This window comes from Rhea americana, unplaced genomic scaffold (genome assembly GCF_003343005.1).
Source record: "Rhea americana isolate MKP2758 unplaced genomic scaffold, rheAme1 scaffold_4, whole genome shotgun sequence".
Lineage (NCBI taxonomy): Eukaryota > Metazoa > Chordata > Aves > Rheiformes > Rheidae > Rhea > Rhea americana.
Genome location: NW_028186534.1, coordinates 12,437,614 through 12,464,216, shown reverse-complemented (window position 1 = coordinate 12,464,216; position 26,603 = coordinate 12,437,614). Strand labels below are relative to the sequence as shown.

General features: G+C 43.4%; 1 protein-coding gene across 2 annotated transcripts in view; it reads left to right on the top strand.

The window, feature by feature from the left end:
• Positions 1-26,603, top strand: part of LOC146590837 (peroxidasin homolog) — a 45,205-nt gene that overhangs the window by 15,804 nt on the left and 2,798 nt on the right. The window contains exons 3-22 of one of the 2 annotated variants that reach the window (XM_085314186.1): positions 3,570-3,641; positions 3,898-3,969; positions 6,288-6,359; positions 7,451-7,522; positions 9,393-9,562; positions 11,381-11,498; positions 13,039-13,208; positions 13,640-13,912; positions 14,078-14,194; positions 15,385-15,543; positions 16,898-17,010; positions 18,306-18,462; positions 19,450-19,558; positions 20,306-20,463; positions 21,535-23,038; positions 23,498-23,632; positions 24,325-24,533; positions 25,186-25,300; positions 25,845-25,938; positions 26,364-26,481. In XM_085314186.1, the coding sequence (XP_085170312.1) occupies positions 3,570-3,641; positions 3,898-3,969; positions 6,288-6,359; positions 7,451-7,522; positions 9,393-9,562; positions 11,381-11,498; positions 13,039-13,208; positions 13,640-13,912; positions 14,078-14,194; positions 15,385-15,543; positions 16,898-17,010; positions 18,306-18,462; positions 19,450-19,558; positions 20,306-20,463; positions 21,535-23,038; positions 23,498-23,632; positions 24,325-24,533; positions 25,186-25,300; positions 25,845-25,938; positions 26,364-26,459 (3,985 nt within the window). In that variant the 3' untranslated portion in view covers positions 26,460-26,481. Of the gene's footprint in view, positions 1-3,569; positions 3,642-3,897; positions 3,970-6,287; positions 6,360-7,450; positions 7,523-9,392; positions 9,563-11,380; positions 11,499-13,038; positions 13,209-13,639; positions 13,913-14,077; positions 14,195-15,384; positions 15,544-16,897; positions 17,011-18,305; positions 18,463-19,449; positions 19,559-20,305; positions 20,464-21,534; positions 23,039-23,497; positions 23,633-24,324; positions 24,534-25,185; positions 25,301-25,844; positions 25,939-26,363; positions 26,482-26,603 lie in introns of those variants that run through there. The other variant, XM_085314187.1, reaches the window with a different exon arrangement.

Here is a 26,603-nt window from a genome sequence, read left to right as displayed (position 1 = left end):
TGTGCTTGGCATCTGTGAGACAGGGTGGAGAAGAAGGAAGAGGCAGTGGAGACACAAAACCTAAAGGAAAATGAACTTGAAATGTTCTCTTAGGGAATCTGGGCTAGATCTCATGCTGCTTATGTATCTCAAACCTCACAGAAGAGTTTTGCAGGAATAAAACTTATGTGATTAAGTTCACCTACTCGTTTTGAGCTCAGGTCACTAGCTGGCATGTAGAGGAAGGCCACACCATTTTGCTATCTTTTGATAAGCTCAAAGAAACAAGCTTCTTAATTTTTTTAGTTTGCTTTGCTTCAGGGTATCCTTAAGAAATGCATAAATAATGATCTTATCAGCTTCTCTCTGCCAGAGCACGTGTTCCCAGCAGATCTGGTTAACAGTAGATCTTATCTTCTAATCCTTTTCAGTGTAAGAAATTTGGAAGTTTTGCTGTTGATTTCAGCTGGAATCAGTATCAGTCTTGCAAACTATAGCCAGGATTTTGCACAGTTTGTCCTCATGGCAACTAAAACCTTTCTAGGATCCAGAAGTGCTGTCTTGGCTACTGATTCTCTGACAGCAGCTCTTCTGTGAGTCTGCGCCCACCTAGCACAGTACAGTGCGATTTTTCTGCCACATCTAAAAGCTTTTTTTTTTTTCTTTTTTAAGGAATGCCAAAGCTCGTGTTTTCCATTTTTATTGTAGTTTCAGGCAATAATTCAATCTGTGACAAACTAAAAATTCACAGGAAAGTTATTTCATTACGTCTCTGTCTGGATCAGCTTTCTCGGCTCTGTGGAATATGATGGACTTTATAAATTGTCTCACTTCTGAGTGTATTCCAGGACATATCCCTCTATTACGATGGGGAATCCTGAGACAGGAAATGGAGATTGCTTCTTCCATACGCTTTTTAACCTTTAATCAGGCAGTGAATGATTTTTTTTAAGTATCAGATGATGAGATAAGAGGCCTGCTTACTGCATGCCGTTTGAACTTCCACAATTTGTCTTATTTGGCTTAGATCACTGATTACATTCCCCTTCAACTGTCCTAAATAGCTGATGCAACAAAATGGACTAGGTTAATGTTTTAAAATAGCAGCAGAATTCAGCCAGACGATGCGTTTCAATCTGAAACCTCCCTCAGATGTCAGTTCTGATCTGAGCTCGCTGCATTAAAGATAAGGAGTTGGCAAAGGAGTTCAGGATGCTGTCGTACTTGGGGTCGTTGGCACGACTGTGCCTCCCAGAGGTGCAGTCGCCTGGTAGCTGTTGCACAGCGCTGTGGAACGAAGGGTTGATGCAGGCTGCGTTGCTAGAGGACAGGTGTTTGCTTCCACGGGAATGACGTCGGAGCTGGCACTCGTTTATCAGCCCATCTCGCCTTCTCAGAAGTGGGGCCAAGGATCAAATAATAGAGAACAAGCTGCCTTCTTTCTCCTCTGGCTCTAGATGAAAGCTGTCTGATGGAGGGCAGGGAAGGGAGCTTGCACGGCTGGTGCTTGTGTTGTCTTTGTGCTATGGGTAAATAGACAAAAACCCTCTCCCGCCCTGCTTTCAGTTATTTCCAGCCCTTGAGTGTTCAGTCATCAAATAAACTTTTGGGTTGGTTTTCAGGGGCCGTATTTTCGTTCAGCAAATCTGGCTGTCAAAGCAGGATAAAATATTCCAAGGCCTTGACATCATTTTTGCATCTTTATGAGTGAAATCAGGTTATTTAGCCTCAGCCATRTGTCTTGAGCCATTGCTTCCAGCTGTGGAGAAACTTTCTAGCATCTTTCTGCCTTTAATCTTTTCAGGCTCCTCACCCGCCACCTTGCAATCTACAGGTTGGTCGTGGCACCCAACTCTAAGGAAGCAGGATAGTGAGATTTTTCTCAAGCCCTTTTTGCTCTGACTTCCATTTTTTTATTTTTTTATTTTTTTTTTTTTTGGCCCTCCAGTTGCTTATGTATGTTCTAGGCCCATAATTTAATAATCTACCTAAGAACATGCTGATGGAGGGTTATGCAGCCCAGATGGCTGATGATAACTTGTGAARCTGCCATAACGGGTGTCTGTTCCTGAGATCTTATTTTATCTTTWTATGCCTGGGGCATTTGATTGTGTTTTCATCTCTCTCTCCATCTCCCACTCTCTCTCTTTCTTTCATTGCTCTCCATCTCTTTGTCTTTTCTCTCCATCTCTTACCTGTGCAAACTGTTGTTCTCAGAAAGTGAACTTTTCTTGCAGTGCCAAAGGCTGTGTAATGCACCATTTATCCTTTTTTTTTCCTCCAGCAAAGGGGTGCAGAAAATTCATGGTTACTGCAGAGAGTGCTCTGAACTGTGTTCTCACATGCTCCCAGGCGGCAGATCATTTGTGAGGAACGCAGCTATCAAAAATGGGAAAAGAATCAACTTATAAAGGAAACAGTGCTGCAGCCATGGACAGTCAGGACAATTTAGAGCTTTTGTGTTGAGTTTGACCCAATATCGTAAAATCTGGCTGATGAGTTTTTCCTACAACGCCAGAAAAGCAAATCTTTGCAATACATGGTCACAGCGATCCTCTCACACGTCCATTTAGGAACTTTAAARATAAATATATCCTGCAAAATCCTTACTGTGAGCCATTGGCCTATAAAATCCACCAWCTCAGTGGTTGTAGTGAGGTTTGCCAGATCTGAACATCGTTGGGTACCACAGTGAAAGACCCACAGGAGTTCAGATATGCAGCCACGATGAATAGTTTAATGTCATCTATTGAAGAGCTATTTATAAGTGATTTGTTTAGTTTTCTTAGTGCTGGACTTGGCAGTGGTTGCAGAAGAGTGTTCAGACATGTGGTTATTGGTACTGCACGCGGAGTGTGGCTATTACAAAGGCGAACAGGCATTTTTGGTCGTTGGCGCAGGGAATCATTTGCAAGCACAGTCATGGCAACTGCACATACGAGTCAGACCGCTTGCCAATGCGATGTTGTCCATAGCTTTTATATTAAAATCTGGCACAGGTCTCTCTAGATGGAAAGAGGCTGTTTCTGAACAGCCTCAGGAGTCAAATCTGTATTATTTGTTTTTGATTTGTACATGTTTGTATATAAATTTTAGATCACCGAACAATCTGTTACCATTTTATAATTCCTATAACCTATGAAATGGCATTTTAAGATCATTTGTTCTCTTGAAAATTGTCTAAGCATGTGCCTGCTTACACTTCATTTAAAAAAAAATGCACCTTCCAAAACAATTGCAGTTGTACAAAGATGACAGCAATGTTTTAATGTGGCCCTTCTCTCTGCTTCCTTTAACCCCTTTCCTGACCAGAATTGTAACTTTTGCATGAAAGACGCTGTGACAAATGTGAAGAGATGCCCTTGACCCCATAGTATGTGTGAGAAGCCCTTGGCACCTCGAGATGAGAGAACTTTTCACTGACATAAGTTGTATGTATCAAAACTGTGATGTAACAGTCCCTTCAAGTCTTAAACTCTGGGAAATGCATGCATTAAGAATTCATTAGTAAGCATCCAGGAACACAAATTTCACAAATCTCAGATGTGCTGAATTTACATGGTGTATTTTTCCTTCTTGATTTGAAACAGGCTGCTGAACAATAATTTGATAAAACAAATTGTGAGACGATCCTTTGAAGATCTGGAGAACTTGAAATACCTGTGAGTTGGTAGTTCGGTAGTTTTTAAACCTCTTTGAAACTTAGCGGCATGCTTTTAACCTTTGCCAGTCAAAAACATACTGTGCTCAGATTTTCTAGATGATGTCACAGCTATAAAGTATCGCCATTGAATCCATTTGGAAAGCTCTGCTTTGAATTGAGATTCATAGCGCTTTCATAGAGATTCATAATGTCTTTTTAAATGAAACTGCTGACTAATTATTTTAATGCTTTTTTTTCCCCTCTCCATTTGAAAGCTACCTTTACAAAAACGAAATCCAGAGTATCCAGCAACATGCTTTCCATGGGCTCCGTTCTCTGGAACAGCTGTAAGTACAAATGAGCATTGCTTGTTTCTTAGGAGTGTGATGTGCTTCAGAGCGTAATTGCTCACTTAGTAGCTCAGGCCAAAGGGTCATCTAACCCAGCTTCTGTGTTTCTAGCAGTGGAGAGTACCAGATACTTAGTAAGGAGTAAGGTAGGGCTTCTACTGATTTATCTTCCACCTTTGCAAGTCTACCCTGACTTCATTTAATTATGACTGGTCCCAATACTGWTTTTGGTTAATTAATACTGAGGACTTTTCCTATTGACATCCTATATGCTTTCTTCTGACACTAAACCTCTGGAGCATGGGAAGTGCCCAGCTGTGCTTATGTTATGTCCAAGGACATGTTCTTTGTGAGGGGAGGGAAGTAAGGGCCTGTAGGATGACTTGAAACAGAAGGYAGTTGATCTGCTATGTCTACATCTGCTATGCGCTCCTGGAGCAGAGCCTAGGATCTAGCACTTTGCTTGAATGAGRGTGCCAGCTCAGTTTTCCTTTTATTCAAACCTTTGCTGAAAGCGAATGAATGCAGTGCAAGCTGAAAGCTGAGAAGTTGGGTATTTAYGAAAGCTATCAGGACAGTGATTTATAATAGCTATCAGGATGGTGATGTTCGTGTGCTTTGACGCATCTGGAAATTCAGGCTGGGGGAAGATGMCTGAGATATCAAACAAAGTACTGACCTTCCTTCTAAGCTACAGGGCACACTGGTGATGAAAGAAGCCTGATGTGTTTTGCTGGAAACTGGAWCCTGTAGCAATGACACTTTAGCATTCCTTAATTACTCCCCTCCCACCTGTAGCCAATCTGTGGTGTTTGGTCAGTCAAAGGAATTGTTTTTTTTGACTCTCCGCACTCCATGCTCAAGGTGAGATGGAGTGACTGAGGTATAAATCTTCTAAAGTGTCTTGCWAACTGGGAATGGGTTTTTCACGCAGTGGGTCTTGATGAATCCCTGATGTATGTGTGCAAGTGTGTGCATATGGAGAAAGTGTGAGAGTGAGTGTTTGAAGTATAGGGATTATTTGAATGTGTTAGAGAAGAGAGACCAAAGGTGAACCCTTTTTGAATGCATGTGTCATCCCAAAGACAGTGTTTATAGGACTGAAATAAAACTGTTTTGTTGTGCAAAGAATAGGATCCAGCTTATTCTCCATTCTAACAGCAGTAAGTAGACAGATTTATAATGGAAAGCATCAGGCAAGCTTAATAATAGGTGTGCTACCAGCGTTGGGTTCAATATTTTTTTCCATCAGCCAGCTAAGCAAAGAGGCTTAGGAGAAAATGTAAGAAGCAGATAATGGCCAACTGTACTTAGAAAGGAGATGATGCTGGCCACAGTTATATTGGCAGTGAACACACCAGGCTTGAAGTCGTGAATTTAAAACAAAAAACAAAACCAACCTCCTCCCCAAACACATACATAAAAAACCCAACAAACCTCTGAAAGGTCCTTCTGTTTCCAGTCTCGCAGGCAGGCATTGTTCCAAAAGAATTAGGTTTGCTCAAATCCTGTCCCATTTTTCTGTACACCACAAGCCAGCTTTTCAAGAAAAAATATAAGCTGATTGATGGACAGTATCAGATGCTTTTCTCAAGGTCCAAAGTAATGACAGCAGGCATCTGAGACTTATTAGAGCATACATATTTCCCTTACCTTCACTRCAGAACTTGTGTCACTGTCTTGGTTTATTTTGTGATAGTGAACCATTTATCAGGAATCTTTCCATTACAAATCAAGCAGCCATGTGGTGGCTTATGCAATTATTTCTCAAAGCAGTCCGCTACAATAACAGAGTTCTCAGCAGACTCATGGTTCTACTCAGAAGTGTTGYGATTCCTAGTCTGGGAACAAGTGCCTTATAGTGAGGCTATTTCTTACTCCCCAGCAGTCCAAAGATGTGTTGGGGAAGGCTGAAGCATCAGGCAGCCAAAATTCCTCTATAGTAGACAGATCGGGAACAAATGCTGTTGACTCTCCATGAACAGCAGTTTCTTCTTGAAAGTTAATCATATAAGAGGTAATTCATAAAGATGGTGATGTTCTTAGGTTTGAGAGAAGACTGTAGAAATTCTTATCTTGCTATGTACGGGTTTCAGATTTATTAAGAGAAAGACTAAATAATGCAGAATAGGAAAAAAACAATGCTGGCTACTGTTTTTGCACATGGGAATTAGAGACACTGATGAGGACGCAGACTTCTATAAGTCTGCACCAAGGTGTGTGATGACCAGTTAGTGGCCATTTATGGATTGACCTGGAAAGGTCTTCTAAGTTGTGATGTACCACTCTGACCTTTGTGATTTTCTGTGTGACAGTTACCTGCATTTCAACAATCTGGAAACCCTGGAGCCAGAGACTTTTAGTGACCTGTCTAAACTTGAAAGACTGTAAGTAAAGATGGGATCTTGCTTGTGAATAATTGTTCTCACCTACTGTGTGGGGGAGAAGGTGGGGAAAAAAACTTAATTTTGTGGCATAGTGACATTTCTTTACCTTTAATTCCAGAATCTTACTAGGTCTTTACTTACATGATGTCCTAAATGGAGCAAAATGCAGAAAAGAATTCCTTCAATTAGGGTATTTTGTGTATTTGTGAATTAGACAGGTCATTGAGATTATGAAGGGAATTTCCCATGTTGTGTTACGTTCAAGTTTCCACATAAGTAGGGATAAATCTACAGAAATCCTTACAGTTGGCCAAGCTCTGTCAAAATACTGCAGTTTTACTCCAGCTTTAAGGTCAACATTAGTCACTATTGGGCAGTGTATATGAAAAAAAGGAGTGGAAATGGAACAAAGTCAGAAAAAAGGCTAACAAGAAAAGTATGTATCCTTCTTCAGAGCAGCTAGGAAAGTATCTGCTGTGCCTCTTGTTCCCTGATATTGCTTATAGTAATGTTGTAGCCACAAAGAAAAAAATCAGAGATAACCCCAGGTTGGGAGAGTGTTGTTTGAATTAGATTTGCACATGTGTCTGGATTAACAACTCCACTGTGTCTAGGACATACGTTGTCTAGCTGCTTCTGCTGGAGCCTTACTTTAATGGCTGCGCTTGTAAAATTTTCCTATCTAGTGTGTGTGTGTTTTGGAGGAGGGGGGAGAGAAAAGGTCCTTTCTATGCTGGGGCTGACCCAGAGGCAGAAAACACAGGGTGGGCCCAGCCTGTGGGGATTTCATGCCCTTTCTCCTCCCTTTGCAGAGCACGAAGCAGATTAAGGTTCCAGTTTGAATCTGTTACATCACATCTTGAGTCACCATTTCCAGTGCACACCCACTTTCCCCTTTGATATACTGCATTGCACTCTCTTGCAGATGAATGAAATCCCTATAGCTCATAGAAACAAACACAGTAAATTCTAAATCTGAGCTCCGTTTTGATGAGCAGCCTTTGTATTTGAACTGAGTCTTGACCTAGGATGTTATCATCTGAGTAGTGTAAATAATGAATAATGCTTTGGCATGGGCTCTTCCATTACAGATTCTTGCACAACAACAAAATTTCTAGGATTCATCCAGGGACATTCTCTCAATTGGAGTCCCTCAAACGACTGTAAGTAAAAAACATTGCCTGCAAAGAACAATTGCTTATCTTTGATCAGATGGCCAGGAGCTGAGGAAAAATCTGCCTTTTTGGCAAAGATTCTTGTTGTTTCACTTCTAAAACCACTGGTAGTTGTAGTAGAGGGTTATGGTTGGATGCGAGAGCTGATTTAACCAGTTAGTAGTTTCTTCATGCAGGTGTCTAACTATAATCTAACTATAACCTTCTTATAGTGCTACAGGAAATTTTTCCTGGAAAGTCTTCACAGCCTTCTACTGTCCTACATGATTTGAGCCCATAAAACATCATTTAAAAACCTGGAAAGTTCAGGTCACAGATATGACCTCAATCACGACTTCAGATCAATCTATTCACATGGAAGGAAAATCATAATTGTAAAACAGAAGCCTTGTTTGTAGAGACTGAGAATACTCAGAAGGCTGCCAAGGTGCATGATTCTTATCCACTGAAGGCATGCCCTGATGTGCTATTCCCTCTTAACCTTAGTGTCTCTTAAACTTACTTTTTACTTGCTTAAATTCTTCAGAGCTTAGCTTTGTTTGTCTTTTATAATCTCTGGAAATGCGTTCTATGACAAGTTTTGGGAAAGAAGCAAGAACTGAAGAATTTGGGGATTTTGCCATGACTTTAAACTACAAGAGAATAACGTGTTTCTCGCTGCAGCTTTCTCCACGTTCTACAAACAGGGACAATGCGTCATGTTTCTTTAACAGATAATAACTTGTGAAATTTTGTTTGTGTGTGTCAGAAAAAAAGGTAGGTTTACAAAATGCTGTGTTTTGGCATTGCATAAAATCTCCCATTCTCAACTGTTTATCTATTAATATTAGGCCTTTCTTTGTGTTATTTTTAAAATTTTTTTTAGATGGCCAAGACCCATCTACAGCAAAGCTCTCAGTGGGGAAGGAGGCATAAACTGATTTCTCTATAGTTTCTTTTATCCTTATGCATAGTGCTAGACATGCTAATGAGGTCAGTGGAAGGAAAGGCATGGGTGGACTGGGAGGTCACAGTTGCTGTCATTCAACATAATTCAGGCATATGTTGCAGTAATAAAAAGTTCTTCCCAGACATGCAGAAGTGATATAACATCTAGCAATCAGTCACAGAAAAAGATTGATCCAAAGCTCACTAAAATCAATGGGGAGTCAGTCAGTCTCTGTCTCTGTCTCTCTCTCTCTCTCTCTTCCCATTTTTTTTCTGATTTCAGTATACTGTTGTCAGTGTACAACATCACGTTGATGTTATTCACTACGTGTTCGTTTGAATACATTAAGTCTTGTGCTCTTTCTATGTCTGGGAAAGAAAAATAAAAATGTATGCCTGTCTTTGCTCCTACAAATAAACTGTGAATTTAAATTTTAGCACTTGGGCAGTTAGGTGCACAATTTTCTGGCTTCAGGACAGATGAAATCTGCACATTATGCAGTGATATTTGAACTAAGAGTAAAAGGGTATAGAAAGCTTTAACAGGAACAACATTGTCTGCCATTCTTACAGAATTCAGTAAAGGCTGAAATCTCCACCCTGCGGGAGATTTCAATATTTCGGTGCCTCCTTTTGCCTAAAATTAGGGTAAGTGTGCATAGTTCAGCTTAAGAAATAAACTTGCATTTGAAACTGGAACAGCTGATAAATTATGTTAGTTTCTCAACAAAAAAAGGTTCAGCCTGCTTAAGGATACTATTTAAACRCTGTCAGAATGAAACATCTCAAGTTTCCCCTTGGGGTGTAATCGAAGGTTAGGAGCAGCAGCCCAGAGGTGCTTCGTTCTGGAAGGGCTGTTCCCCGGCGGYGGACTGGCAGAGGGGTTGGCGGGGGGGAAAGGAAACGGCTTTTTCCTCGATCTGTCTCGTAGGCGGCTGGATTCCAACGCCCTGCTTTGCGACTGCGACTTGATGTGGCTGGCGGAGCTGCTGAAGAAATCCGCGGAGCAAGGCAGCGTCCAGACGGCTGCCACCTGCGAGGCTCCGAGGGAGCTGCACGGCCGCTCCGTCGCTACCCTCACCGCCCGAGAGTTTCACTGCGGTGAGTGAGCCGGGTGAAACCGCTCCGCAGGGCAGCCCGCGCTCGGCGCGCGTGCGCTGCGGACCGGGCGCTGGCCCGGGACCTCCTCCTCCGTCCCTCTTCCCCGTCCCRTCGTCCTGCTTGCGGTCTGCTTTGGCCGCAGTGCTGTCACGTAGGTTGATCAATATAACGCCGAGGAAGTGGGCAGTCGCGTGGACACCGTGGAAAGCAGCTCTGTTTTGCCTGGCAGTCGCGTTCTTGGTGTTTAGATGAAGTAGGTTGGTCGAGGATCTTTTAGAGGTCAGTGGCCGGAGCAGGAATCGGAAAAAGTGCCCTTTGGGTGGAACAGAAGGCAAAAACTGGAGAAATTTCAGTCACTGAAAACACAGCGAAAAAAACGAAGGAAACACATAGTAGATACAYAACAAATGGAATATATTACCACAGCCAAAGAAAACACTTACTTAATTCATTATTCTTTCTAAATTTAGATAATTTCTCACTGAAAAATGCTGTTTTGAAATTAAAGGTTTTGTTCTGAAAAATTCCAGAATGGAATATTTCATGAAGAAGAAGACAAAAGAGGCTTTCACTTGCAGGCATCAGTAGAGGAAGGTGCAAGGTTTGACTGTGGTTTCCTAATAGTATTTCGTTGTTGGAAGATTCATGTAGAGGAGTGTTTCCACACACCCTGACGCTATAGCACCCCACTTCGATGTGCCCGYTCAACCGTGTGTGCGGCCACACTGTCAGCCAGATATGTGAGATCAGCTGGATTTTGAAGAACTCTCCCTAGCATTATGTTTTGCTTCCATGATTTTAATTTTTTAATCTCGATTGTTTTRTAGCTCAATCTAGAGGGCAGCCATGCAAAAAGCAGAACTGGCCCAAAAAGGACAGCTAAGCCCCAGTGAGGAGGAGAGGGTCTAGAGACAGAAGTTGTGGGCGCAGGCGAGACTCACTTAACCTGGACATGCTGCACAAGGGTTGTCCCTGACACGTACCCAGTGCCATGGTTCTTTAGCCATTAATATAAATTTGTTCTGGTTTAGGCATGGTGCACAGTGGGAAGTCTGTCAAATTAGGCAGAGCACCTGGTGAGAAGATTTTGCTGGCATCAGGCTTTTTTGCTGGTACAATGCCAGCTGTAGGAAGACAAATGATACATAATTCAGCATAAAATTCTAATGATGCAGCCAGCTGATATCTGAGTTAGTATGAAGCCTGCTGGCAAAAAGTTAATCCACCCCTTTTTAACAGATGTGAGGCAGCAGAGCAAGTTCGTACCGGATCAGCATTTTTGATCACATGGCTGTGGTGGTTTTGGTCCACCACTGGAGTCCCAGAAGCCAATTACCAGTCATTGACTTGTAGTCTAAGGAGTAAGAGCAGCAGCCTTTCACTGGAAAGGTGGCAGGTTCTCACTTAATCTTATGAGTAATATGGTTGGTTTTACTGGATTACTGGTGAGCATAAAGTATGTAAGTATTTTTCTGAATCAAGGTCAAGGGCTCCAAAGCAYGAACGTAAACACTCCTTCACATTTTAGCACATCCTTTAACCTGCTTAGGAATTGAGTACATCTTAAAATGAAGCATGTAGTGGATTAGGGACATAATGAGTAAAATTCAGTCAAAAGAGAAGTGSTGTAATTTGCACAGAGCTGACTTTATATTCAGATGAAACAGCCGTTAGCTGAAAGCAACAGGCTGCTGAGGCAGAAGATCAACCCGAGTGGGGATGCCACTGGTGTCTTCTGACTGGGGGAGCCAGTGGTGCGGACTGTAGGCTTTTCTTTGTGCTACCTAGAATGGGTTGTGTTAAAATGGTCTTTTGCAGAGAGCCCTCGCATAACCTCAGAGCCCCACGATGTTGACGTCCACTTGGGAAATACTGTTTATTTCACCTGCAGGGCAGAAGGCAACCCAAAGCCAGCGATTATATGGCTGCACAACAAGTAAGTCTCACACAATGAGCCCTTGGGCACAAAGGTTTCTACCAAGCATCAAGCTCTTCAGCTACTGCCTGTAATTACGAAAGCCATTTCACACAACATGAAAGAATAAAAATGGATATTCCATGAATTGTATTTACCTTCCTTTTAATAGCATTCTCTGGTGACCATGTAATCCAATGGTGTTTTCATCTGCATTTGAAATGTTTCATCTGCATTTGTAATGGTTTCCAAGAGTTTATAACTTTCCCATAAACATACTTTGCAGGCTGAAAGCAATTGTCTTTTGATCAAAAAAGAAAAAAAAATCATGTCACTCTAAGACACCATGCTTGCCATTTATTAACTGCTGAAATGCTTGTTTCTGGATCTTTTCTCACTGAAGGACTAGGATGCTGGGAGAACGCCTTTCTTTCAAGGGGAAAATCAGTATATTCAACTGAAAGACAGATATTGCAAAGCAGTATATGGATTAATGTTCTGTACAGCAACACTGAAAAAAATATATGGCTGTTCTAGGTGCCAAATTATTTCTGGGAAAGGCTACACAATAAAAGATTCTGTGCTTGAGCAGTTGGCCATTATGGAAGTGGTTATTTAGCTGCTTTATGTGCTTCTTGTCTGTGGGAGCCTGAGTAGGGCCCAGATATTAATAAAAATGATCAATGTGTGATTCCTCAGCTAACTCCCCTCTAGGCAAAGTTTCAGCACAGAGCAAAAGTTTATGGCTGAGTTAAGTCCCCTGGAAGGAAGGTTTGGTTAGGGAAATGCTGGCAGACTCCCAATGATAGCATTGGAAGAGGGGTAGTGATGATAAATGTTYCCCAAGCTAGGTATGACCACCATGAGGAGATACCAAGAGAATTAAATGCCCAGCAAGCATATTAGTTTGCATAGTGGATTCAGCCTTTGTCCTAGGGTAGAGAGGTTCTTTCTTTTCAGTCATTTGCAGCCATCCARGATTCCTCCATGCTGGGACAAATGGGATACAGCAATGGGACCTTCTGTCACGGGCTGGATTCCAGGAGTTGCAGGTCGTTGTAGAAAGAARGAAGATATTTCACAGCTCTCAGATTTTGGAAAGGAATCCAAACTGTGTTGAGGTCCCAYGGTGAATTACTCAGAGCTCTTTGCCCCCCTGAGGCCTTTGAGCCTTGTTCAAATAGAAATGGCTGTACACAATAACAGTATTAATTCATTACTATATTTACTTTTAGTAAACAATGAGAATAAATTTCCRGGCCTAGATGTCCTGAGAACAGCAACAATACTTTTGTATTCTGTCCCAATGGGCTATAAATGTCATAAGTAATCAGTGCTGAGACAAAGAGTGGCTCACCCAGGGAGTAAATCRTATTTGGAGCTTAATTTCAGCACTCTAAATCATAACTCTTGCTATAAATTTCATGAAGTCTCAAAATAGCTTCAGGGAACACGAACTTACTACAATGTGTACAAAGCCTTCCTTGTCCCCTGACATCTAGTAAGAGGAACACTAGTTTTTTCTCCTTCCAAACCTAGCCTCCTTGTGGCTGTTTTTCAGTAACAAGATTGACATGAAAGATGACAACCGCCTTAACCTGTTGCAAGATGGAACCTTGATGATCCAGAACACCAAGGAGTCGGACAAGGGCGTCTACCAGTGCATGGCCAAGAACATAGCTGGGGAGGTCAAGACGCAAGAAGTTGTTCTGCGCTATTTTGGCACCGCATGTAATTGAGCTTTGCACRCTCCTGAAGGCTCCGCTTGGGAGTGCTGGGGCTGAAAATGGAGCCTAGCAGCACAGTGATCTGAGCTGCAAGGTGGTTCTTCATGGGAGTGAGAAGTAGGGGATTTAGAGATTGGAGGTAACTTGGGATGGGGGGGGGAATTTAGAGATTGGAGAGAATTTTGCAGCACAGAAGTGTCAAGGGGCAAGGGAAGGGAGAGCAGGAGTGGAGAATATGTCAGCAGTCAGTGACAGAGAGGAGGGAAATGAGATGAAGGAAATAGTGCTGTGGGAATTATTCAYGCTGAAGATCTGGAGGTCAGGGAAGAGCTAGGTGAAGACTAGCTGAGCTGCATGGAGAGTCCAAGGGACTTCTGTCCAAAACCAGGCAAGCAGCGTGGCTTCTGGTTTCTGATGCTCTCAATTTCCTTCCAGCCAAGCCCACTTTTGTGATCCAGCCACAGAACACTGAAGTACTGGTTGGGGAAAGCGTCACCTTGGAGTGTGGGGTCTCTGGGCACCCCCACCCTCGCATCAGCTGGACACTTGGCGCAGGCTCTCCTTTACCACAAGATTCCCGTTTCTCCATCACCAGCTCTGGAGGACTCTACATTCAGAACGTCACCTTCTCGGACCAGGGGCAGTACAACTGCAATGCCAGCAACACTGAGGGATCCATCCAGGCTACAGCAAAGATCATAGTGCAAGGTGAGGAGTCCCTGGCTGACGTTATTTCTGGAATAAACGCTCAATTGGTGGGTGGGTATTTAAGCCATGTACATTGTGACCAATTTTGTTTCTGTGAACTGGGAATTAATTCAAGCTCGCTGTGCGAATTTTTGCCTACCGCTCTGTCATTGCTTTCCCCTTCAGATTCTCCCAAGTTTCTCCTTATCCCCACCGATCAGACAGTAACTGAGGGGCAAAGTGTGGATTTTCCCTGCTCTGCTGAGGGTCACCCTCCACCTGTCATTGCCTGGACGAGGGCAGGTACTTCCTCATTTGGCTTTGTTTTCTTTCTCTTCCATGCCACCCTCTGCGGGGTGCAGGTGAGAACAGTTCAGCTACTGATCCAGGGCAATTAATTGCAGCGGTGACMCATAACAGATGGTGAGTTAGTATGCACTGCAGCACAGACCTAGTCATGCTAGCTGTCTTAGATCACTAAGGGTAATGTTAAGTATCAGGGAAGAAAAATACACTCTTCAACGTAACCTAAGATGACCTAAATCGTCATGTCGGAAGGAAGCAGTGTGCATTTTTGCATCCCCATAAAACTGTCAAAGCCTTGAACTTCCTCCTGCTGTGGCTTCTTACCTCATTTGAAAGGGCAAGGTCTGGACACGGCAGGTTGGTGGGTATCACTACACACCAGCTCTCCATCGTTGTCATTGTGTTTGTCCTCTTGGGGACAATGTTGCAGGAGAGCACYAGTTCACCACAGACACACCTCTGCGTTTTCTTTTTGCTTAGGAAAAAACACTTTGGGCCAACAGGTCGTGGTGAACTTTTGAAGTCTCGGGTGGTTGTTAGCTCTGGCTCCACTGAGTTGATCCCATCTAACACTTTCTGGGACAGAAGCCAATAATGCTTGGCCCAGAGGCCCTCCAACTTTTCCTCATGCTTCACAAGCCATAATTAATGGTTTAGAGCTATGGAGAATTCATGGCTATTGTATTCCAGCTTCCACAGCAATAGCCCTAACGCTAAGCTGAGAAGGACTGGATGAAATTCTCCTTCACCAACACATTTTCCATCTCCTTTAACCTGTTCTGTTCCCTCCTCAGATTTCAGAAGATATCTCTTAGGAGGAGATATTTAAAGAAGCACAGTAACAAGGACTAGGATTAATAAGACTATTTTATAACCAGGCTTGGTAGGTCACTCAGCAATGCAAAGATTAACTTACCTTTACAGTGCTTTAATGGAAGACATAGTAAGAACAGGGCAAGAGGAARAAAAATGATGCAACATAGCTCGTTCTCAAAACCACTCTTGGTAGTGTACAAAGGAATCAGATTCCTTTTGGTATTAGAGATGACTAAATAGCAAACCCCTTGGTTTAGAGTGAAACTGAATATTTTAAGAAAATTATCAGTAAGCTGAAAAGTGCAAAAACTGACTTGATTTAGTAAAATATTTAAAAAGTATTTAGATCTGCCTTTTTTTTTTTGGACTAGGTGGGCCTTTGCCAAATGACCGGAGACATAGCATCCTCTCCACTGGTACCCTGCGGGTGATGAGGGTTGCTTTACATGACCAAGGTCAATATGAATGCCATGCTATCAGTGCCATCGGTGTAAGGAGCCTCCCAGTACAGYTGTCAGTGACCCCCCGAGGTAAGCTGATGAAAGCTAGAATATGTGGGTAGTAAGGGCTGGGAAATGGTTTTTTTTTATGTTTATATTATGCTAAATAATGTGTTGTCTTACGAGGTAGAGAACTGCTCTAATTCCCCTAAAATGTGATTTTGCTTTTGCCTGGGAGCAGAAGTCTAGCCATAAAAGCTCCATCAATTGGTGGGAAACTTCAGCAAGTTTTCTAGAGTGTCAAGATCTATAAATTGGAAGAAGCTGCTTCAGTGTTTGTTGTTTTAAAATTTATTTTGTTGTCTAGAAAGTATATAGCCGAGGGGATGAAACTCATCTAATATGATCAGTGAAAGGGAGAAGGAACTGTACCAGTTGGCAGCTGAAAGAATAAACATTAGGACAGGATCTGTATGATCAGAAATGAGCAATTACTTTGGCAAGTTACCACCCATCAGATGAGCGATGATATGTGACCAGCTGAGTACAAAATGAAGATGTGTGCTTTTTCATGTGTTTGGGAGCTATTATGAATAATGATTTTAGTAAAGAAAAGGAAATAGAGGRTGTTTGTTGGAGACTTTGGAGAAAGGTTTATTAATTAAATTCTTGGTAATTCTGTTTTTCTATTTTTAATTTTGGCTTTCTTACCAAATGAATTGTAGCTTTTTTTTAAAATGAAATATTCTGCAAAAAAAGCAATTATTTACCAGCAAGATTTACCTCTGGTTCAGATATGCTTGTCTTAGACATTAGCTACCAGATTGTAGTTCAACCTAAATTCAGGTGTTCTAGAATCAAGCCTTCATAAAAACAAGTCATGAAGAAATGCTTTCATATTTTAATTCTCTTTTTTATTCCCGCATAAATTATCTTTCTCAACAAGAAGACATCCCTGCTGTTTCACAAGCACTCTAGAATTTTACCAATGTGAAACCATAGAGAAGGACACCAGCTAGGAACACRTGCAAGTTGTGATGCTGCAGAAGAATTCTCAGATTACTTTGAAACTAGGGGGATCAGTATGATCCATTACTATGACCTGACTGACACATGCCAGAGTATATCGCAATTCCTGAATCAATTCACAATAGTTATTTCAGCTAGAGCATCTCTTCCAGAAAGCCTTTAACTTAAAGGCTCTGATATATTCATGTGTAATTGTCCCACGACATGAACAGTAGCAGAAAATAATGAATGTAAATTATGAAGGACTTGGTAGAGAGAGAACATGGTTATTGACACCCCTTTGAAGAGCTCTTGCAGCTGCAGAAAATGCCCAGCAGCTCTGATCTCGTAATAGTGAGATGTTTCAAACATGGATATGTCTGTTTTCCTCAATGCATTTCTTGTGCTGGTGACTCTTTTTTCCTGTGTTGCACAGTGATACCTGTGTTTCTTCATCCCCCGCAAGACGTGGTGGCAGAGACAGGCCAGGATGTTGCGATTACCTGCGCTGCCCAAGGAGATCCACGACCCACCATAACCTGGGTCAAAGTAAGACACTCTGTTGCTGGACAGTCAGCATAGGCACTGCAAAGCTCCCTAGTTAAACATCTTTCCCAGCTTAATTGCTTTGTGCAGTAGTGGAAGAAGTTGTGCTTGAGGAAATATTAAGACCAGCTTTTCCACTGATGGTGTTTTTAAGTGGCTTAAAAGAATGTTTATTTTTTCTCAAGCTTGAAGCTGAGCAATGCAGATTGCCTTTTTCTCTTGCTTTTCCTTCCAAACAAGCAATGTCCTTCCAAACAACTGACCTTCCAGGATGTTATAAACATTGTTTGACTCTTCCTGGAAAACACTGAAAAAAAAGATACTTTTTAAGCAGTTTGTTCTTATTTCCAGGTTTCCCACTGGCAGAAGTGGGATGTGATGCTTTTGTGTAACAGTTCTGGCTGGCTACAGCTTTGATGGGGCAAAGCCATGGTTAATCACAACCATGCTGTTGTTTGGCTACTGTTTTAAAAAATTTGTTAGGTGGAGCTCTTCAGACTTTATCCTGCTGTGCCACAACACCTACGACCTTCACTGGGGCCTACCCTGCCTGTGAGCATAGTCAGGCATGGAAGAAATTACAGGGAAAATGCATGAGCCTCAGTTACCCTGCAGAGGTCTCGTAGAGGTGATCTGCAGCTTGCCTTGGGCTCCAGCCAACAGTAAGAGCTGAAGAGAAGAGTCTGGGAGGGCAGCACAAGAAGCATTAAACTGGGGACAGGGCAGCAGAAAGATGCTAACAACGAGAATAAAAACGTGAGAGCTGAGGCAACTTCTGCAGCCGGCCAGATTGAGAGATGCCGGGAGAGACCCAGGATTGAGTGTGCAGCTGCTCTCAGCACTTTGCTTGATGTTGCTGCCTAGAGCCAGCAAAGCTGGTGTATTTGCAGTTCAATGTCAGCAAAATCCATCCGTTTCAGATTGCCCCCAAGCCAAAGGTGTTTAGAGCTAACACAGCTCTAAATTTCTGTGACAGCATGTGGGTACAGCACTCAATCCTGCCAGCTGGTCTGTGAGAAGCGCAGTGAAATGTGTGCAGTGCCTCTGCCTTGCAGCGGGTGCCTGAAGGCAGATCAGGGTGAAGGAGCTGAACAAGGATGTCATTGCAGTGGGTTCAGTAAGGCAGGATCAGATGTGCTCGGTACCTTTCTGATTTTTCTGGAAGAGCAATGCTAACATCTGGTGGTGGGACTAGTTAATTGCATCTGTTGGTGGGTTTGCTGGGAAGGGTGAAGGCTGGGATGCGAGGAGGCTTTCCACACACTGACACCTTTTTTTGTCTTTTGATCGTGCAACAGGAGGGAATTCAGATCACAGAGAGCGGCAAGTTCCACGTAAGTCCAGATGGGACTCTCTCCATCCAAGACCTCGGCGTGGCTGATCAGGGCAGATACGAGTGCATAGCAAGAAACCCCTTTGGCTTCACCTCCAGTACGATGCAACTCACTATCACTGGTAGAGTATCTCCTGTGAAACTTGAGCACCTTCTCACTTCTCTTGATCTCAYGTACAGGAGGGGTAATGCTGTATTAGTGCCTTTGCTTTGAAGGAAATTCTGTTAATTCTTTAACTTCTTTGCAGAGAGGTCATTCACAGACATGATCAGACAATCTTTATGGTGTAACCCCATACACCTCCCTGTTCCTCGCTGTTGTCTCAGCTGAGATGCGATTGTGGAGTGCAAAGGAAAAGGTGTTATCTTAAACTACCTCCTGCAAGCCTGCTTCGTCTCACACCGCAGTGTGCTGACAGCGTGCTGGTAGTTACTGCATCTCCGCTGAGAGGCAGTAACTTATTAAAATGTGCTAACACGCTTGCAAATCACTTTCTGATCGTAACCTCATGCACTAGGGAGGGCAGAATGAGAACAACATTGTCAGTGCGAATATAGGGTTTTAAAAATTCGCTAAATCCCTTGGGGCTGGGAAATGAATCTCTAGTTTTCAAACTACATCTCTGTGTGTTAGGGAAGGCTGAACAGAAACTGTAATGAATAAAGAAGAGCACTCTTCTGCTAATCAAACCAGAGGTCAAGTGTGGAAATTGTACTGCTTGGAGGGTAAGGAAGAACTGATAAGGAAAAAAATTCAAAGGCGAGAAGTAAGGTTAAAAACTTAAATAGGGGCATATTTCTCAAGCACACAGGAATAAGCAGCATGAATAGTGAGTAGCTTATTAGAGAGATTTAATATCATTTCATATACAGGGATTGTATGCAAGGAGCTGAGAATAATCTGTAATTTCTTTATTGTTTAAGGTTATTCATAAGATAATTTCTATGGTTTATGCCTGATTGATACCTCATGGTAATGGTGTTCTTCATGCAGTGGAAGTTACTATGATGCTCATACTGATCTGTAGATTTTCTTGAGCTTGTAAGAGAAATTAATAACAAAGTAAATTAAGAAATTGTTATTCTCTCTCTCTCTCCCTTTTGGACAGCCATGGATGTTGGTCGGAGTGGTGACATGTTTGTAGCGACATCAATACGGGAAGCCATCAGCAGTGTGGACCATGCTATTAATTCAACACGCACTGAGCTGTTTAGCAAGTAAGTGCGTGAAGCACCAAGATCAGAGATGTGAAGCAGAACAGAGATAAAAGAGATGTTGAATGAAGCTTTTTGAAATCTCATTAGTGACAATCTATAAATAAAAGCTACAGTATTGTTTCAGTACTGAAGATTGAAGCTACGCCATGTAGATCTAAGAATGAGATAGAGATTCATAACAGGAAAGTGTTTGGGATTCCGTCCTATATACTAATACCAACTTCTATTCATATATATCTGCTACATGCATTTTGTCAGCTGGAGTTGGCTCTAGAGACAATGTGTAGAAAAGAAAATAATCAGCATAGTCATTTTATAAATGCAACTTAGTGCAGAGTGAATAAAATAATATAATTATAACCATTTCCTTAATGAAAAATGACTTCAGAGTGAATGGAAATTCCCTTCTCTTCTATCCAAAAATAAGGTTTTTATTGAAAAGATAAACAGTTGAGTTAAGCCAAAAAACCTCTGGATGTCAGCTATTTAAAAATGAAAAATACATTACTGAAACAGAAGAAATAGAGATGCTGAGGAAATTCAGTGTGTGCGTTTTCCTGGGGAAAAATATTCTGTCTTTAATTATCTGCAATATGCAGGCAAGCCACATCATTCGTATGCACTAGGTTTTGGGGTTGAGCACCAGACAAGGCTTAGAACCTGCCTCCTGCTGCCTGCAGTGTCTCCTTGCTCTGAACAACRTACCCATTTTAATGTTTCTGCATCACTTTTGATTCCCTGAAACAGGCGCCCCAAGACTCCCAATGACCTTCTGGCTCTCTTCCGCTACCCCCGAGACCCCTATACAATTGAAACAGCCAGGGCGGGTGAGATCTTTGAAAGAACCTTGCAGCTGATTCAAGAACATGTGCAACAAGGCTTAATTGTGGATATGAATGTCACAGGTATAAAAGATGTATTTCCCTTCTTAATTCTGAACAGATTTCTGGAGAAGCATTAATTAAAGCAACAATTTATCCAGAAAGCTAAAATGTTCAACATTGTACCAAAAGTCCAGATCAGTTATGAGTATGTCAGGGAATGGGTTGGCAGGGTTGCAATTCTCTATCTTATATCTAATGATTTTTATAACAGCCAGAGGGCTGGTCTTGTGTCTAACTGTACCAATCTGGTACTCAGAAAACTGTAGTTCAGTTCCCTGTTTTGCTAAAGATATTGAGTGGCTATTAAAGCCATAATTCATCATAAATTCTTCATAAAAATATTTAGCCATCTACCTCCATCAATTCCAAAGAGGAGTGGGCACGTAAGTACCTTTCTGGGTCTGAGATTCAGCCCCTCTGCAGGGGGAAGAGAGACATTTCCCGTATGTAACATCGACATTCTCATACAGTGCGTGTTTCTACCTATACGTGTTAGTYGTCATGTACTTTTGAGAGCATAAATATTTTTGCATGTCTAGATCTATTCCAGCCTGCAAGCAGTCTCGCTCCAAGCTGCAGGTCTAGTCTGGGCTAGTCGGACTGCAACTTCTTATTCTCCTGGCCCCGTCAGCATCCGCACAACTCAGCCTTATTCAGCGCTTCCGCGGAGCGTAGTGCCCGGCAGCCACTGACAGCTTCCCTGCTGCTTGTCACGTATAATTTGGATGATCAGTTATGCTTGAGGCTGCAGTAATAACTCAGACATAAAAATAAACCTAGTGCTGACTGCAGAGTGGAGACCAAGAGCACCTCCACAGTTYGGTCTTGTTTAACGTCTTGGGTTTTGATCTCTGTGCAGTTTATACTAAACTCTTTTCTCCTTCTGTTACTTTCTCTGGGCCTGATATGATCCCGTGCTTGATTTACCTTGCATAAATCACATAGCAATACCAAGATCAGAGGTTAGGTCTTCATGCCTATCGCAAAAATGCCAGAAACAGATTCAAATTGGAGCCCTTATATGGGATGGCAGGAAGTAGGTGGCTAACATGGCCGTGGTCTGATGTGTTGCTTTTGCRTTTGCCTTTGCAGGCTATCGTTACAATGACTTGGTCTCCCCTCACTACCTGAACATGATTGCCAATCTTTCTGGCTGCTCTGCCCACCGCCGTACACCTAACTGCTCAGATATCTGCTTCCACAAGACGTACAGGACCCACGATGGCTCTTGTAACAACCTCCAGCATCCGATGTGGGGCGCGTCTCTCACAGCCTTCCAGCGACTCCTCAAGCCAGCCTACCAGAATGGATTTAACCTCCCCCGGGGATTTTCTTTGGCAGAAAACTCCAGGGACCTGCCTCTTCCATTACCTCGCCTTGTCTCCACTGCCATGATTGGGACTGAGACCATCACCCCAGATGACCAGTTCACTCATATGCTCATGCAGTGGGGCCAGTTTCTGGACCACGACATGGACCAGACAGTGGCTGCCATTAGCATGTCCCGTTTCTCGGAYGGGGCACCCTGCAGCAAGGTCTGCAGCAATGACCCTCCTTGCTTCTCCGTCATGATTCCTGCGAATGACCCCCGTGTGAGGAATGGGCGCTGCATGTTCTTTGTCCGCTCGAGCCCTGTGTGTGGTAGTGGGATGACCTCACTGCTGATGAACTCTGTCTATGCCAGGGAGCAGATCAACCACTTGACCTCTTACATTGATGCCTCGAATGTTTATGGCAGCACTGAGCAGGAATCGCAGGAGCTGAGGGATCTAAGCAACCAGAATGGGTTGCTGAAGCAAGGGCAAGTTGTGCCCAGCTCGGGGAAGCACCTTCTTCCCTTTGCTGTGGGGCCACCCACCGAATGCATGAGAGACGAGAACGAGAGYCCTGTGCCATGCTTCCTAGCAGGAGACCACCGTGCCAATGAGCAGCTGGGTCTCACATCCATGCACACTCTTTGGTTCCGGGAGCACAACCGTATTGCCAATGAGCTATTGACCCTCAATCCCCACTGGGATGGAGATCTCATATATCACGAGGCACGGAAGATTGTGGGTGCCCAAATGCAACATATCACCTATGCCCAGTGGCTCCCCAAGATCCTTGGGGAAGCTGGAATGAAGATGCTGGGTGAGTACAAAGGCTACAACCCCAACATCAATGCGGGAATCCTCAATGCCTTCGCCACCGCTGCCTTCCGCTTTGGCCACACCTTGATCAACCCCATCCTGTACCGACTGAATGAAACCTTCCAGCCCATCCGCCAAGGCCACATCCCTCTGCACAAGGCCTTCTTCTCCCCTTTCAGGATCACACAGGAAGGTGGGATTGACCCCCTCCTCCGYGGGCTGTTTGGGGTGCCTGGGAAAATGCGAGTACCCTCAGAACTCCTCAACATGGAGCTGACAGAAAAACTCTTCTCGATGGCACACTCGGTCTCACTGGACTTGGCTGCTATCAATATCCAAAGAGGGCGAGACCATGGCATCCCACCTTACAATGATTTCAGGGTCTTCTGCAACCTCTCATCTGCACAAGAGTTTGAGGACCTCAAAAATGAGATAAAGAACTTGGAGATCAGGGAAAAGCTCAGGAGGTACAGTAGCCTGGCCAGGCTTGGAGGCATCACAGTCACTGAAAATCAGTCTGTGARAAGTTACTGCTCTTCCTGTCAAATAACCTCCCTTAGATATTATTACCCACAGATGTTCAGATAGGATAATAGCTTTGGTTTAAGAGTGGTGCAAGAATAATTAGGCCTCTCTGAGTGATCAGTCTAGTTCTGAGTGGAATGTCATCAGGAATTGGTGCGGTATAATTTGGAAGCAGATTGAGCCTTGGAGCTATTTTCCAGTGAKACTAAATTGCATCTTATCTGCACTGGCTGACATTAGTTTACTCTTTCTAAGGCATAACCACTGTTTTTCAGATAAGACTATTAAAATGTTGTCCGGATGAGTTCCTTGTGTACTCRTTCCTAAAATGTAATCAGGTTTCTTTTGTCTTCACTCTTTGATAGTCCCTTACTTTTTTTTTAAAATCTTTTATTCTGAAGCTTATATGGAACTACCAAAAATATTGACCTGTTCCCAGCACTGATGGTGGAGGATCTTGTCCCTGGTACCAGAGTTGGACCAACACTGATGTGCCTGTTAACAACGCAGTTCAGAAGACTGAGGGATGGAGACAGGTACTGTAATTAGAATCAACCCAGAGTCTATGGTATTCTACCTGGGGAGGTTTGCTCCTTGCAGGAATGTGGAGGGAACAGAACTTATGATTTTCTCTAATTGTTCCTCATCTTGTGATACAGGGAAAGATCTCCTCTGTCCAGTGCATTTGCAACAGGACTTGCAACAGTTACAATCCTTTCCTGATTTAATAATTTCCATTCCACTGTATGACACCAGACGCTGTTGAAGATATGTCCAATGTTTCATGAAAATGCTAGAACATCTCTCAGGGAGCTTCCTCCTCATTCCCATTTGCTGCTCATGCTAGCATCACTTCTTTTCCTGGTGATGCACTTAGGGCAGGTGCTTTATGGACCCACYGACCCATGTCCTAATTGCTACAGTAGAGTTGTCTGAGCCTCAGAATTCCCATGCAAGTGATTGTATCTGGAGTRAGTGGTGTCACTCTGCAGCCCAGATCAGCAACTCACAGGGATTCACGGGAGACTGTCTTCATAGCTATGTGAAGCCCTGCTACAGGCAGGCCCTGTTTGCAGTTTAACATAGCATGCGAAACTGGAATAGAAGCTCCTTTTGAGAGGTCTGTGTGCTGTCTCACGGGTGTAGGGCAACTCTTCTCCCTCTCAGCCTCATTTATCCATCGTCGTCTTGTACTCTTGGGTCACTCTATGATCTGCAAATTCTGCAGATTTTGGTACGAGAATCCTGGGGTCTTCACGCCAGCACAGCTAACTCAGATCAGACAGACATCCCTTGCTCGTATCATCTGTGACAACAGTGACCACATTCAACAGCTCCAGAGAGACGTCTTCCAGGTGGCATCATACCCACAGGGCATGGTTGGTTGTGAAGAGATTCCRGCAGTGGATCTCCGCTTGTGGCAGGATTGTTGTGAGGGTAGGAATGAGGCCATTCTAGCACCGACTGACGTGGGGATGATTCTGGATGGCACTCCCATTATGTTGTTGCTTTATGTAACATTTTTGGAGCTGGTTTAATGACACACTTCTCTGTGGGAAATAGAGCCGTGAGGCAAATGGATGCAAAGAGGAAAATAGCTGCCTCAAATCTGACTGAAGGTCCACCTAGTTCAGGGCTTCTGTTTCACGCTCAGGCAAAAGCTCATGCTCAGGGCAAGAGACTGAAACAGGGCATGGGCACAGTGCTCCCTACAACTGAGGAACTTTGAGCTACAAAATGGCATTGAGGGCACTGTGTTTAATCATGACTTGTGGATTTACCTCCTGGCTAGCCTRTCTGAGCCATCCCCGTTTCTGGCTTCCACAACATCCTATGGCAATGAAACCTCCAGCTTAATAGTGTATGGAAGTTGTAACATCTCTTCTGGTTTGTGGCTAGCCTCTAGGCAGCTCTCAGAGCCCCCCTGTTCTGATGAATGCTCGTTCATATACCTTTGCAGTCTCCTTCCCTCTAGCGTAACCGACTTGTGGAGGGTGGACAGTGAAGGAGGGTAGCGCTGCTTTGTTCACAGACAGTTCAAGCCAAATGGTTCTGAATGCTCATTCCAGATTCTCCCTTCCTTCCCAAGACTGCCAGACACGTGGACAATTCAAGGCTCTTTCTCAGCGGTTCCAAAGCAAGAGATCTCCCAGATTCAGCTACCCAGAAGAAAACCCTTCTAAGCACAAGCCTGCATTTCCCAGGTCTGGTGGATCCATTTTTTTATACCTCCACTATCTGAGGAGTASGAGAAGTGTGTAATAACTCTTGTCCATTCAGGCTTTTGAAATTGGCATTCTGCACTGAGGCCTGGAGATCAGGAGTGTTTCAGTAACTAAATACAGAGCTTGATGCAAAGTCCTCTAACAGGAGTAAGGGTATTTTTCCTTTGTTTGAACAGCCACCCGATGAAGCTCTGTCTTACTGAGAGGACATGCGAATACCCTTGCTGATCCTTTGTCCCTGTTTACCTTCACAGTCCTGGGAGAATGACRGARAAGACCATTTTAGGGACAGGTTTTRAAAATCCTCAAAACTGTTTCTAACCACATGTAACACTAGCCAGGGGATTTAGGCAACTCAGGCAGTAATGTGAATGTTTGGTTGGCATTTCTTGGCATGTCGGCCCTCCTGTGGYCATTTTGGTGCTTAATCTGAGGATGATGGTAGAGAAAGTAGAACAGTTCTCCTGACCAGGAAGTTGACATCTCCGTTATCTCAAAATTTACTTTCTATCTCYGACTTCAGAAATGAGGTGCCTTCTCCAAGCCCTTCCTCCAGAGAGAATCTTGAGTCCCTTGTGGCCGAACTAGAGAAGACAGTTGCTTCCCTACAGAAACAGGTAAAATTTTGTGTTCCAGTATTTGTCTTCCATGGAGCCACACCATGAGCAGGATTTATCTGCGAGCTATGGAAGTTGGCAGCCTCTGCAGCTGCTGTGCATTTAAGAGCCAACAGCAACACTCTGATCAGAGGGAACTAGCAATCAGGTAGAGAAGWAGTAAAGTAAGGAGAGAAGAGACGAAGCTAAGCTCATACCTCTACAGTTGCAAGGTGAGATGCAAGTCTGAACCTTCAGAGAAGGTAACTTGAGCTGATATTAATTTGTTTGGGGGCAAGTGAAAGATCATCTGTACGATCAGTTTTGGCASCTCAGATGATGAATGGTGATTAAATTGTACTTGCCTGGATGCCTCTCAGGTCTGATATTTGGCATGAGGGGGGTAGAATAGCTATAACTAATGTTTTTTGTGTCATCCCTGATAGGTAAATGTACTAGAGAGTCAGCTGAGGTGGCACCACAGGAACACTAGTGCGTATGGACAGGGGAAGAGGACTGGAGACAAAAGGAGAAGAAGATAACCATGTTACCCGTTCATACAAGGTCAGCATGTTTGCCCTGAGCTGGGCTTGGGTCCAACAAGTAGATCAAAGCAACATTGCTGAGCAGATGGTGGGACACCTGAACAGTCTTCATGTACATAAAAGACTGTTGCAGAAAGGAAT